At 58.2% G+C, this 15,030-nt stretch overlaps 1 protein-coding gene across 1 annotated transcript; it reads right to left on the reverse strand.

Annotated features, from left to right (window-relative positions):
* Positions 1-1,587: 1,587 nt before the first annotated feature.
* LOC144678436 (ras-related protein Rab-7a-like) lies at positions 1,588-12,619 on the reverse strand. Its single transcript, XM_078538218.1, has 5 exons — positions 12,562-12,619; positions 9,008-9,068; positions 7,052-7,178; positions 3,496-3,843; positions 1,588-1,716 (listed from the first exon to the last, which is right to left on the reverse strand). Exons 2-5 carry the CDS (start codon positions 9,058-9,060, stop codon positions 1,621-1,623), a joined length of 624 nt encoding a protein of 207 aa, XP_078394344.1. The 5' UTR covers positions 9,061-9,068; positions 12,562-12,619; the 3' UTR covers positions 1,588-1,620.
* Positions 12,620-15,030: the final 2,411 nt, after the last annotated feature.

Genomic DNA, 15,030 nt, shown 5'->3' on the forward strand with positions numbered 1-15,030 from the left:
CCCCCTCCCCCACACACACACATGCGACCCCCTCCCCCACACACACACACACAACCCCCTCCCCCACACACACACACACAACCCCCTCCCCCACACACACACACACACACCCCCTCCCCCCACACACACACACACAACCCCCTCCCCCACACACACACACACAACCCCCTCCCCCACACACACACACACAACCCCCTCCCCCACACACACACACACAACCCCCTCCCCCACACACACACACACAACCCCCTCCCCCACACACACACACACAACCCCCTCCCCCACACACACACACACAACCCCCTCCCCCACACACACACACAACCCCCTCCCCCACACACACACACACACACAACCCCCTCCCCCACACACACACACACACACAACCCCCTCCCCCACACACACACACACACAACCCCCTCCCCCACACACACACACACACACAACCCCCTCCCCCACACACACACACACACAACCCCCTCCCCCACACACACACACACACAACCCCCTCCCCCACACACACACACACACAACCCCCTCCCCCACACACACACACATCCCCCCCTCCCCCACACACACACACAACCCCCTCCCCCACACACACACACACACAACCCCCTCCCCCACACACACACACACACAATCCCCTCCCCCACACACACACACACACACAACCCCCTCCCCCACACACACACACACACACAACCCCCTCCCCCACACACACACACACACAACCCCTCCCCCCCACACACACACACACACAACCCCTCCCCCCACACACACACACACACAACCCCCTCCCCCACACACACACACACACACACAACCCCCTCCCCCACACACACACACAACCCCCTCCCCCACACACACACACACACAACCCCCTCCTCCACACACACACACACAACACCCCCTCCCCCACACACACACACACAACCCCCTCCCCTACACACACACACACACACACACAACCCCCTCCCCCCCCACACACACACACACACACACAACCCCCTCCCCCACACACACACAACCCCCTCCCCCACACACACACACACACAACCCCCTCCCCCACACACACACACACACAACCCCTTGGCTGCAGTGGAAGCCCGGAGGGGGAAGAGAGGAACGCAGATCCATCGATCAGGTGAGATGCGATGTTCATGTCGGTAGGGGTGGTGTCTCGGAGTAAAGTGACGATGGGTCCTCACCCCCCCCACCCAGCGCTGGTAAAGCTTCGACCCTGCGACCTGAGGCCAGGATGGCGAAGGGAGCAGAGTTCAGGAAAGCAGGAGTCCACAGTGTGGGTCAGCTACAGCAGAGCTCAGGCTGACCGAGGTTTCAGGTCCCTGACCGCGCGCTCCGTCTCTCGAGCGAAAGGCAGGGGTACGCCAGAATCGAAAGTCCCCTCTTGTGCGAGAGAGAGCGAGGGGCTTCTTCAGGTCACCGCTGAGATTGGTGGTGGGGGGAGGGGGGGTTGATGGCGGAAGGCAGCCATAGGCTATCGGGGAAGGACTTGGTGCAGGACCGCAGAGCGTGTCACCGATTCCTCATTACCCTCCGCCGCTGCACCCCCTCCCCCCACCCCGCCGCCAGTCCCCTCACACCTCCACCACCAGTTCAACATTTACAGCCGTCAGCTGCTGCTACAGGCTTGTCGTTTTGGTCCAGTTTGATCTGATCGGGGAACTCGTTGTATAGCTCGACCTCCGTCTCCTGCAAACACACAAACGAGGCCGACACTCAAGAGGTGCTCCCAACATCAGCAGCCAGCTCCTCAACAACCCCGAGAGTCTCGAAGCCTGGCACACCTCCCTCCCCCCAGCCTCTCATCCCCTCCCAGATGGTCAGCAGAGACAGGGACTGGGACAGTGAGGCTCTGGACCACAATGGATGAAATTAGAAGCAGTTTCCACAATCGATTCTCTTGTTTCTCTTAAAAAATATATAAACTTTCTGAAACACTCAAAGGAAGGACAGAGACTAAGGGAAATGCAGCGGATGCGGTTTATATGGACTTACCGAGCAGTGTTTGATAAGGGGCCAGACAAGCAACCTCACGGCAAACCTGACAGCAGCACCTGCCATTAAAGTGAACGTGGGCACTGGGGGAGAAACGGTCAGTCAGGAAAACTCAAAGAGTCAAAGGGGAGGTTTCAACAAATTATGCAGGAGGGGGCAGGTGAGTGGCAGCTACAGAGCAACTTAAAATGGTGAAGTGCTAACAGGGAGCAGAATGACCCAGAGATAAAAACAAAAAGCTACTGCGGATGCTGGAAATCCAAAACAAAAACAGAATTACCTGGAAAAACTTAGCAGGTCTGGCAGACCCAGGTGGGCAGCTAGAGAGGGCCACACTAAGGCAAACCAAATCCCTCGGGTGTTTTGTACCCAGGATACGCGAGTGGAGAGAAATGTGGGCCTCAGGTTACTGCCCCAGAAATACAGGTGGTCAGAACCATTGAAGACTTTGCATTCTTCTATCCCCTTTCAGCACCTGAGGGCAGCTCAGTCCCCATCACAGCCAATGAAGGACAGGTTTAGAAACGTGGTCAATGTTGTACGTCAGTCAACTTGCGCACAGCAAGATCCAACAAACAGCAACGTGAGAACGATCACAGGATTTGTTTCTGTGATGTCAGTTGAGGGATAAGTGGGGAGGAGAGTCTTGTTCTGCTAATAGTGCCTGTGGGATCTTGGACTTCCACTTAAGAGGGCAGACGGACACTTGGCTTAACATCTCCGCCGACCGCGCGGCGTTCCCTCAGCGCTGACCCTCCGACAGCGCGGCTCTCCCTCAGCGCTGACCCTCCGACAGTGCGACGCTCCCTCAGTGCTGACCCTCCGACAGTGCGGCGCTCCCTCAGTGCTGACCCTCCGACAGTGCGGCGCTCCCTCAGTACTGACCCTCCGACAGTGCGGCGCTCCCTCAGCACTGACCCTCCGACCGCGCGGCGTTCCCTCAGCGCTGACCCTCCGACAGCGCGGCTCTCCCTCAGCGCTGACCCTCCGACAGTGCGACGCTCCCTCAGTGCTGACCCTCCGACAGTGCGGCGCTCCCTCAGTGCTGACCCTCCGACAGCGCGGCGCTCCCTCAGCGCTGACCCTCCGACAGCGCGGCGCTCCCTCAGCGCTGACCCTCCGACAGTGCGGCTCTCCCTCAGCACTGATCCTCCGACAGTGCGGCGCTCCCTCAGCACTGACCCTCCGACAGTGCGGCGCTCCCTCAGCACTGACCCTCCGACAGCGCGGCGCTCCCTCAGCACTGACCCTCCGACAGCGCGGCGCTCCCTCAGCGCTGACCGCTGACAGTGCGGCGCTCCCTCGGTACTGACCCTCCGACAGCGCGGCGCTCCCTCAGCATTGACCCTCCGACAGCGCGGCGCTCCCTCAGCACTGACCCTCCGACATTGCGGCGCTCCCTCAGCGCTGACCGCTGACAGTGCAAGTTGTGATGCCCACTCTATAGGAGCACGGTGCCCACGCTGGCCTCACCTGTTTGAGTGCGTTGCGTGCGATGGTCTGGAAGGCTTGATCGACATTGATGGCCTCCTTGGCGCTGGTCTCGAAGTAGGGGATCCCGTTCTTGCTCTGGCACCAGGCCTGTGCCCGCTTGGTCGGTACCTGCCGATTGTCCAGGTCGATCTTGTTACCCAGCACCACGAAGGGGAAGTTTTCGGGATCCCGGGGGCTGGCCTGGATCAGGAACTCATCCCTCCAGCTGTCCAGCGTCTTAAACGTGTTGGGAGTGCAGACGTCAAAGACCAGTACACAGCAGTCTGCGCCTCGATAGAACGCCACTCCCAGGGACTGGAATCTCTCCTGGCCCGCTGTGTCCCAAATCTAGGAGCACAAGACATACTCAGATATTTGAATTCAATAAAAATCTGGAATTAAAAGTCTGACAGTGACCATGAAACTATCCTCGATTGTTGTAAAAACCCCATCTGGGTCACTAATGCCCCTTTAGGGGAGGGAAATCTGCCGCCCTTACCCGGTCTGGTCTACACGTGACTCCAGACCCCACAGCCATGGCCGACCCAGACACTCGGTCGTAACAAACCGCGACAGTCACACAACAGGAATGAAACCGGACGGACCTCCCGGCATCGACCTGGGCACTGGGAACCCCAACGGCAAACTCAGCCCCGTCAACCCTGCAAAGTCCTCCTGACCTCTGGGGGCTAAACGGGGAGAGCTGTCTCCCAGACCGGTCAAGCAACAGCCCTACACAGTCATCCTCACAGAATCATACCTTACAGATAATGTCCCAGACACCACCATCACCATCCCTGGGTATGTCCCTGTCCCACCGGCAGGACAGACCCAGCACAGGTGGTGACACAGTGGGATACAGTCGGGAGGGAGTTACCCGGGGAGCCCTCAACATCGACTCCGGACCCCATAAAGTCTCAGGGCATCAGGTCAAACATGGGTAAGGAAACCTCCTGCTGGTTACCCTGTACTGCCCTCCCTCAGCTGGTGAATCAGTGCCTCCTCCATGTTGAACATCACTTGGAGGAAACACTGAGGGTGGCGAGGGTGCAGAATGTACTCTGGGTGGGGGACTTCAGTGTCCATCACCAAGAGTGGCTCGGTAGCACCACTACTGACCGAGCTGGCCGAGTCCTAAAGGACATAGCTGCTAGACTGGGTCTGCGGCAGGTGGTGAGGGAACCAACAAGAGGGAAAAACATACTTGACCACATCCATGACAGTATCTGTAGGAGTGACCACTGCACAGTCATTGTGGAGACGAAGTCCCGCCTTCACATTGAGGATACCCTCCATCGTGTTGTGTGGCACTACCACCCTGCTAAATGGGATAGATTTCAAACAGATCTAGCAACTCAAGACTGGGCATCCATGAGGTGCTGTGGGCCATCAGCAGCAGCAGAATTGTACTCGAACACAATCTGTAACCTCATGGCCCGACATATCCCCCACTCTACCATTACCAGGGGATCAACCCTGGCTCAATGAAGAGTGCAGGGGGGCATACCAGGAGCAGCACCAGACATACCTAAAAATGAGGTGTCAGCCTGGTGAAGCTATAACACAGGGCTACTCGTGTGTCAAACAGCATAAGCAGCAAGTGATAGACAGAGCTAAGTGATCCCACAACCAACGGATCAGATCTAAGCTCTGCAGTCCTGCCACATCCAGTCGTGAATGGTGGTGAACAATTAAACAACTCACTGGAGGAGGAGGCTCCACAAATATCCCCACCCTCAATGATGGAGGAGCCCAGCACACCAGTGCAAAAGATGAGGCTGAATCATTTGCTACAATCTTCAGCCAGAAGTGCCGAGTGGATGATCCATCTCGGCCTCCTCCGGAGGTCCCCAGCATCACAGATGCCAGTCTTCAGCCAATTCGATTCACTCCACGTGATATCAAGAAATGGCTGAAGGCACTGGATACTGCAAAGGCTGTGGGGCCCTGACAATATTCCGGCAATAGTACTGAAGACTTGTGCTCCAGAACTTGCCGCGCCCCTAGCCAAGCTGTTCCAGTACAGCTACAACACTGGCATCTACCCGGCTATGTGGAAAATTGCCCAGGTATGTCCTGTACACAAAAAGCAGGACAAATCCAACCCGGCCAATTACAGCCCCATCAGTCTACTCTCCATCATCAGTAAAGTAATGGAAGGGGTCATCAACAGTGCTATCAAGCGACACTTGCTTAGCAATAACCTGTTCACTGACACCCAGTTTGGGTTCTGCCAGGGTCAGTCAGCTCCTGACCTCATTACAGCCTTGGTTCAAACATGGACAAAAGAGCTGAACTCCCGAGGTGAGGTGAGAGTGACTGCCCCTGACATCAAGGCCACATTTGACCGAGTGTGGCATCAAGGAGACCGAGCAAAACTGGAGTCAATGGGAATCAGGGGAAACTCTCCACTGGTTGGAGTCATACCCAGCACAAAGGAAGATGGTTGTGGTTGTTGGAGGTCAGTCACCTCAGCTCCAGGACATCACAAGTCAGGAGTGTGATGGAATACTCTCCACTTGCCTGGAGCTCCCACAACACTCAAGAAGCTCTACACCATCCAGGACAAAGCAGCCCCGCTTGATCGGCACCCCATCCACAAACATTCACTCCCTCCACCACCGATGCACAGGGGCAGCAACGTGTGTACCATCTACAAGATGCACTGCAGCAACTCACCAAGGCTCCTTCCAAACCCACGACCACTGCCATCCAGAAGGACAAGGGCAGCAGACACATGGGGAACACCACCACCTAGAAGTTCCCCTCCAAGTCACTCACCATCCTGACTTGAAAATAAATCAGCTGTTCCTTCACTGTCACTGGGTCAAAATCCTGGGATTCCTAACAGCGCTGTGGGTATACCCACACCACATGGACTGCAGCGGCTCAAGAGGGCAGCTCACCACCACCTTCTCAAGGGGCAAATAGGGATGGGCAATAAATGCTGGTCCAGCCAGCGAAGCCCACATCCCGTGAATGAATAAAAAAAATACATTGCTAACATTCACAGAACTTAACATGACTCCCAGCACAGGTTAGATACAGAATAAAGCTCCCTCTACACCGTCCCCATCAAACACTCCCAGGACAGGTACAGCACGGGGTTAGATACAGAGTAAAGCTCCCTCTACACTGTCCCCATCAAACACTCCCAGGACAGGTACAGCACGGGGTTAGATACAGAGTAAAGCTCCCTCTACACAGCCCCCATCAAACACTCCCAGGACAGGTACAGCACGGGGTTAGATACAGAGTAAAGCTCCCTCTGACAGTGTGACACTCCCTCCGTCCTGCACTGGGAGAGTCTCTCTGGATTATAAAGTTCCAGCCTCTGGAGCTGTGCTTTGGAATGCAGAAGCTTCGAAACTCTGAGACGAGAGTGGGTGCCGCTGAGCTACGGTGCTGGGTCGGTGAGCCAGAGAGCTGTCTACACACAGACCCGGAGGTTGGTCCAGGGCGTGATCCACAGACCTGTGCTCGCAGGAGCAGCAGCTGAACAGACAGCGAGCGAGTGGCAGGGGGGTGAGAGAGACACCCTGACCTCTGCTCTTACCTGCATGGTGACCAGTCGATCGTCCACCATCACCTCCTTGGTGAGGAAGTCAGCTCCGATCGTTGCCTTGTACTGGTTGCTGAACTTCCTGTTGACATATTGGTTCATTAGCGACGTCTTCCCTACCCTGTGGGTGAAAGGCAGTTCATGGGTTATGGATCTCCAAGCACCCCCAGCTACCCATCCCACCCAGGACTGGCTGCTGCCGGCCAGCTGAGCTTTGCCTCTCCCCTCCCCTGCGGGCCAGCCCAGCACCTATTACACAGGAACAGGAGGAGGCCATTCAGCCCCTCGCGAGCCTGTTACACAGGAACAGGAGGAGGCCATTCAGCCCCCCTCTCGAGCCTGTTACACAGGAACAGGAGGAGACCATTCAGCTCTTCTCGAGCCTGTTACACAGGAACAGGAGGAGGCCATTCAGCCCCTCTCCAGCCTGTTACACAGGAACAGGAGGAGGCCATTCAGCTCTTCTCGAGCCTGTTACACAGGAACAGGAGGAGGCCATTCAGCTCTTCTCGAGCCTGTTACACAGGAACAGGAGGAGGCCATTCAGCCCCTCTCCAGCCTGTTACACAGGAACAAGAGGAGGCCATTCAGCCCCTCTCAAGTCTGTTACACAGGAACAGGAAGAGGCCAATCAGCCCCTCTCGAGCATGTTACACAGGAACAGGAGGCGGCCAATCAGCCCCTCTCGAGCCTGTTACACAGGAACAGGAGGAGGCCATTCAACCCCTCTCAAGCCTGTTACACAGGAACAGGAGGAGGCCATTCAGCCCCTCTCAAGCCTGTTACACAGGAACAGGAGGAGGCCATTCAACCCCTCTCAAGTCTGTTACACAGGAACAGGAGGCCATTCAGCCCCTCAAATTTGTTCTGCCTTGCTATCAGATCACAGCTGATCTGTATCTTAACTCCACTGACCCATATTAGATCCGAAACCCTTAACCGAAAAATCTATCAAGCTCAATTTTGAAATGTTTAATTCATCCCAAGAGCTGTCGAGACTGGAGGAGAGAGTTCCAGATTCCCGCTCCCCTTGTGTGTGAAGATGAGCTTCCTGACATTCCCCCTGCCCCCGAACGGCCTGGCTCTCAGTTTAAGGTTCTGCCCTCTTGTTCTGGGCTCCCCAACACCCCCTCCCCAGCAGAGGAAACAGTTTCTCCCCATCGAATTCTTTAATCATCTTAAATCCCTCGATGAAATCACCCCTTACTCTTCTTTCCTATTCTTTCACGGGATTTGGTCAGTAGTTATTGCCCATCCCTAATTGCCCCCTTGAGAAGGTGGGGGTGAGCTGCCTTCTTAAGCCGCTGCAGTCCGTGTGGCGTAGGTACACCCACTGTGCTGTTAGGGAGGGAGTTCCAGGATTTCGACCCAGCGACAGTGAAGGAACGGCTGATATATTTCCAAGTCGGGATGGTGTGTGTGGGCCTCGGAGGGGAACTTGCAGGTGGTGGAGTTCCCCATGTGTCTGCTGCCCTTGTCCTTCTAGACGGTAGTGGTCGTGGGTTTGGGCGGCGCTGTTGAAGGAGCCTTGGCGAGTTGCTGCAGTGCATCTTGTAGATGGTACACACACTGCTGCCCCTGTGCGTCGGTGGTGGAGGGAGTGAATGTTTGTGGATGGGGTGCTGATCAAGCGGGGCTGCTTTGTCCTTGACGGTGTTGAGCTTCTTGATTGTTGTGGGAGCTGCACTCATCCAGGCAAGTGGGGAGTGTCCCATCACACTCCTGACTTGTGCCTTGTAGATGGTGGACAGGCTTTGGGGAGTCAGGAGGTGAGTGACTCGCTGCAGCATTAGTGTTAGGGTTAGGGTTAGAGCTGCTCTTGTAGTCACATGTGTATTACATGATATTTATAGGTCTACACTTGAGAGTACACGCGGCCTGTTTAGTCCTGTTACTTTTCCAGTTGACAGTCATTCCCTCCCCCCAATCCACAATCGGAACATTCCTTACCCAGAATCGCCCAGAATGATGACTTTGAGCAGAACTTTCTTCCGGGAAGCCATATCCAAGGCTGGAAAATTAAACGGGAAAAATTCAGAGTGAGGGTGAGAAGGGAAGGGAGGTCCCGGTCATAGCTCTGTACAGCATCAAAATCATCACCAAACCCCCAGGGCCAGGCCCCGCTCCCTCCCAACAGCTCAGCCCTCAGCAGCAGCGCAGAAGGACTGAGCAGGGGCCACATGGTGTGGTGACCCTCTGACTCTTACCACCCCCCGCCCCCTGAGGCTACGTGTCACCACCCCCCTTCCCCCCGACAAAGGCAGCGCTCGCTCCTTCCACCCAGACCACCCACCCAGAGGGCAGGAGATACACTTCCGACACCCCCGCCCCCAATCAAAATCTCCGGGCACCACGTTCAGAAGGGGAGGCAGCGAAGGAGGGGGTGAATCCTGGTAGGTGGTGGAGGGAAGGGGAGAGGCAAAGCTCAGCGAGTGTGCGGGGGAGGAGAGGGGAGAGGCAAAGCTCAGCGAGTGTGTACGGGGGCGGGGGGGGAGGGGAGAGGCAAAGCTCAGCGAGTGTGCGGGAGGGGAGGGGAGAGGCAAAGCTCAGCGAGTGTGCGGGAGGGGAGGGGAGAGGCAAAGCTCAGCGAGTGTGCGGGAGGGGAGGGGAGAGGCAAAGCTCAGCGAGTGTGCGGGAGGGGAGGGGAGAGGCAAAGCTCAGCGAGTGTGCGGGAGGGGAGGGGAGAGGCAAAGCTCAGCGAGTGTGCGGGAGGGGAGGGGAGAGGCAAAGCTCAGCGAGTGTGCGGGAGGGGAGGGGAGAGGCAAAGCTCAGCGAGTGTGCGGGAGGGGAGGGGAGAGGCAAAGCTCAGCGAGTGTGCGGGAGGGGAGGGGAGAGGCAAAGCTCAGCGAGTGTGCGGGAGGGGAGGGGAGAGGCAAAGCTCAGCGAGTGTGCGGGAGGGGAGGGGAGAGGCAAAGCTCAGCGAGTGTGCGGGAGGGGAGGGGAGAGGCAAAGCTCAGCGAGTGTGCGGGAGGGGAGGGGAGAGGCAAAGCTCAGCGAGTGTGCGGGAGGGGAGGGGAGAGGCAAAGCTCAGCGAGTGTGCGGGAGGGGAGGGGAGAGGCAAAGCTCAGCGAGTGTGCGGGAGGGGAGGGGAGAGGCAAAGCTCAGCGAGTGTGCGGGAGGGGAGGGGAGAGGCAAAGCTCAGCGAGTGTGCGGGAGGGGAGGGGAGAGGCAAAGCTCAGCGAGTGTGCGGGAGGGGAGGGGAGAGGCAAAGCTCAGCGAGTGTGCGGGAGGGGAGGGGAGAGGCAAAGCTCAGCGAGTGTGCGGGAGGGGAGGGGAGAGGCAAAGCTCAGCGAGTGTGCGGGAGGGGAGGGGAGAGGCAAAGCTCAGCGAGTGTGCGGGAGGGGAGGGGAGAGGCAAAGCTCAGCGAGTGTGCGGGAGGGGAGGGGAGAGGCAAAGCTCAGGAAGGGGGGTGGGGGGCGGGGAGGGACGGTCCCTATCTCCCCCTCACCCACACAGGTTCAGGGACCAGGAAAGAGACCCCTAGCACTGCCGACTTTCAGATTGGTGGGGGGGGGGGGGGAGAAAGAGACCGGTGGGGGTTCCCTAGTTTGGGTGGGGGGGCCTGGGGTTCCCTAGTTTGGGGTGGGGGGCCTGGGGTTCCCTAGTTTGGGGGGGGGGGGGCCTGGGGTTCCCTGGTTTGGGTGGGGGGCCTGGGGTTCCCTAGTTTGGGTGGGGGGGCCTGGGGTTCCCTAGTTTGGGGTGGGGGGCCTGGGGTTCCCTAGTTTGGGGGGGTGGGGGGCCTGGGGTTCCCTGGTTTGGGTGGGGGGCCTGGGGTTCCCTAGTTTGGGGTGGGGGGGGGCCTGGGTTCCCTAGTTTGGGGTGGGGGGGGGGGCCTGGGGTTCCCTAGTTTGGGGTGGGGGGCCTGGGGTTCCCTAGTTTGGGGTGGGGGGGGACCTGGGGTTCCCTAGTTTGGGGGGGGGGGGGGCCTGGGGTTCCCTAGTTTGGGGGGGGGGGGGGCCTGGGGTTCCCTAGTTTGGGGTGGGGGGCCTGGGGTTCCCTAGTTTGGGGTGGGGGGCCTGGGTTCCCTAGTTTGGGGTGGGGGGGGACCTGGGGTTCCCTAGTTTGGGGTGGGGGGGACCTGGGGTTCCCTAGTTTGGGGGGGGGGGGGGGCCTGGGGTTCCCTAGTTTGGGGTGGGGGGGGGACCTGGGGTTCCCTAGTTTGGGGTGGGGGGCCTGGGGTTCCCTAGTTTGGGGTGGGGGGGGACCTGGGGTTCCCTAGTTTGGGGTGGGGGGCTGGGGTTCCCTAGTTTGGGGGGGGGGGGGGCCTGGGGTTCCCTAGTTTGGGGTGGGGGGCCTGGGGTTCCCTAGTTTGGGGTGGGGGGCTGGGGTTCCCTAGTTTGGGGGGGGGGGGGCCTGGGGTTCCCTAGTTTGGGGTGGGGGGCCTGGGGTTCCCTAGTTTGGGGTGGGGGGCCTGGGGTTCCCTAGTTTGGGGGGGGGGGGGGGGCCTGGGGTTCCCTAGTTTGGGGGGGGGGGGGGGCCTGGGGTTCCCTAGTTTGGGGGGGGGGGGGGGCCTGGGGTTCCCTAGTTTGGGGGGGGGGGGGGGCCTGGGGTTCCCTAGTTTGGGGTGGGGGGCCTGGGGTTCCCTAGTTTGGGGTGGGGGGCCTGGGGTTCCCTAGTTTGGGGGGGGGGGGGCCTGGGGTTCCCTAGTTTGGGGGGGGGGGGCTGGGGTTCCCTAGTTTGGGAGGGGGGGGGGGGGGCTGGGGTTCCCTAGTTTGGGAGGGGGGGGGGGGGGCTGGGGTTCCCTAGTTTGGGAGGGGGGGGGGGGGGCTGGGGTTCCCTAGTTTGGGGGGGGGGGGCCTGGGGTTCCCTAGTTTGGGGGGGGGGCCTGGGTTCCCTAGTTTTGGGGGGGGAGGGCCTGGGGTTCCCTAGTTTGGGGGGGGGGGGCCTGGGGTTCCCTAGTTTTGGGGGGGGGGGCCTGGGGTTCCCTAGTTTTGGGGGGGGGGGGGAGGGCCTGGGGTTCCCTAGTTTGGGGGGGGGGGCTGGGGTTCCCTAGTTTTGGGGGGGGGGGGGAGGGCCTGGGGTTCCCTAGTTTGGGGGGGGGGCCTGGGGTTCCCTAGTTTTGGGGAGGGGGGGGGGCTGGGGTTCCCTAGTTTTGGGGGGGGGGCCTGGGGTTCCCTAGTTTTGGGGGGGGGGCCTGGGGTTCCCTAGTTTTGGGGAGGGGGGGGGGCTGGGGTTCCCTAGTCTTGGGGGGGGGGGGGCCTGGGGTTCCCTGGTTTTGGGGGGGGGGGCCTGGGGTTCCCTAGTTTTGGGGAGGGGGGGGGCTGGGGTTCCCTAGTTTTGGCGGGGGGGAGACTTGGATTCCCTAGTTTGGGGTGGGGGGGGGGTCTGCCTGCCCTGCGCATGCGCAGTAACTCCCCGGTTGGGGTTAGGGGGAGGGGGAGGGGGAGGGGGAGGGGGAGGGGGAGGGGGAGGGGGCCGAACAAACACCCCCCACCCCCACCCCGGCCGCCGCCGCGGGAGAAGCCGAAGCCCCGAGGCCCCCGGGAGGTTTGTTTCTCTCTGACCTGAGTCTGCAGCCAGAAAGATGGCAGCTTCCGGTCACCGGATCTGACGACACCTCCCTGGCCCCGGCCCGGCCCGCCCCTCCGGAAACGGTCACCGCCTCCTTCATTGGGCATGCTAATTTATGCGGGGCGTGGTTAATTTATTCAAATATCTCTAATTTATTCAGCTATTAAGTTGGGCCAACATTTCATCCCCAAATTGTATTTTTCTCATTAACTTCATCTAAAAATCAAATTTTTATAATTAATTTAATCTCTAAACTGAATTTTTAATAATTAATTTCATTTCCAAATTGAATTTTTAGAATTAATTTCACCTCCAAAGTCAATGTTTAGGTAATTCTGCCACTTTCAGGTCTAATATTCTCTGGTTTAATGACCAATTATCTTCAATTTGTGTCTCTCTGGTTGGAAAAACTCTGTTAAATGTCGTCCTTAACCTTCTCTGCCTCCAAGGTGAACAATCCCAACGTCCCCACATCAACTGGACGTCCCCTCATCCCCGGAACCGGCTCCGGTAAAATCGCCTCCCCTCCCCTCCCTCTCCGAGGCCAGAGGTTTGTCTACATACCCCCCCCCACCCCCGCCGCCCCCTGCTCCCTTGCTCCTCGCACCCCCTTTATAAAAATTGTCCCGATTATTTTATATCGTCTCTCCACATTCTTCCAAGGGATGCCTGTCATTTCACACCCCTCTGCCTGAAACTGTCCCTGCCGCGTGTCTGCCCATTTGGCCCTTCGCTCTCCGTCCTCCTGCAGTCTGTTAACTATCCCCCCTCACTCCTTACTCCATGGTCCTAGCTCCCTGTCGCATGTAAACTTTGAAATCATGACCTTTACCCCCAGATCCGGGTCATTAATCGATAATCAGAGAAAGCACTGGGGGTGGAGGGGATGGAGGAGGGGTGGAGGGGGTGGAGGAGGGGGTGGAGGAGGGGGTGGAGGAGGGAGTGGAGGGGTGGAGGAGGGGGTGGAGGGGTGGGGGGGTGGAGAGGGGTGTGGAGGGGTGGAAAGCGGGGTGGGTGATGGGGTGGGGGGTGGGGTGGGGAGTGTGGGGGGTGGGGTGGGGTTGGGGTGGGGGTTGGGGTGGGGGGGTGTGGGGTGGGGTGGTGATCTAGAACCAGGGGACACAGTCTCCGAATAAGGGGCCGGCCAGTTAGGACTGAGGTGAGGAGGAATTTCTTCGCTCAGAGGGTTGGTGACTCTTTGGAATTCTCTACCCCAGAGGCTGTGGAGTATCAGTCACTGAGAACGTTCCAGACAGAAACCAACACATTTCTACACCTTAAAAACGTCAAGAGATCCAGGGGTGGTGCAGGAAAATGGCATTGAGCTAGAAGGCCAGCAATGGTCTAGCTGAATGGGCCGGGCAGGCTCGAGGGACTGAATGGCCAACTCCTGCTTCTATTTCCAAAGCTCCTATGACCCTTAGATAATCCTGTATCTTCACGACCATTGTCCCCTTTAATCCCATGGATTTCAATTTTGCTATAACAGGTCCGTTATGTGGCAATTTATCAAAGTTATTTTGCAAGTCCATATACACAACATCCACCACACTACCTTCATCAATCCTGTTACTTCATCAAAGATTTCACTTGTGTTCATCAAACATGAGTCGCCTTTAACTAATCCACACTGACTTTATATGAACATACAAATTAGGAGCAGGAGTAGACCATTCGGCCCCTCGACCCTGCTCTGCCACTCAATAAGACCATGGCTGATCTTCTCGTGTTTCGATTTCCACATTCTCAGCCAACCCCGATACCCTTTGAGTCCCTCGCCTAACAAGAGTCCATCTACCTCTGCCTTAAAAAACCCAGAATTTTCCAAGGACCTTCTTTTCCGGGTTTATTGTCTATCAGGTTCCCCAGCATGTGACTCTGGGCTGAGTGGCCTGTGTTTCCTGAGGCCCGGACTCTGTCTCCCTCATTTCGAACGAGGGTGTGACATGTGCAGTCCATGTGCCGATCGCCCCTGTGTCTTGGGAGGGGCGGGAAGATTAGGACCAGAGCTACCAGGATTACCAGCCTGAGAATGTTCCTCAGCATCATCGGCTTATCGCACCCACACCAGGAGGGGGGGTGGGGGGGTATTGTAGCTTTACCCACATTTGAATTTTGTTCACTCCAGTCCCTTTCACTGGAACGTCCCAGGTTAAAGTGTTTACTGAGTGGATTCCCAAGGGTTTCAGAATTCGCTGCCCATTCTGCATGGTCATCAATTGTCACCCAATTCAACTCATATCCTCACTCCCCACCAAACTTTTTCTATCCTCCTCCATCCTTATCCCTCTGTCTGCCTCAACCCCTCCCTCCTCCTTATCTCTCTGTCTGCCTCCACCCCGTCTCTCCTCCTTCTCCCTCTGTCTGCCTCCACCCCTCTCTCCTCCCTATCCCTCTGTCTGCCTCCACCCCTCTCTCCTCCCTATCCCTCTGTCTGCCTCCACCCCTCTCTCCTCCCTATC

Source organism: Cetorhinus maximus, unplaced genomic scaffold (genome assembly GCF_964194155.1).
Source record: "Cetorhinus maximus unplaced genomic scaffold, sCetMax3.hap1.1 HAP1_SCAFFOLD_4282, whole genome shotgun sequence".
NCBI lineage: Eukaryota > Metazoa > Chordata > Chondrichthyes > Lamniformes > Cetorhinidae > Cetorhinus > Cetorhinus maximus.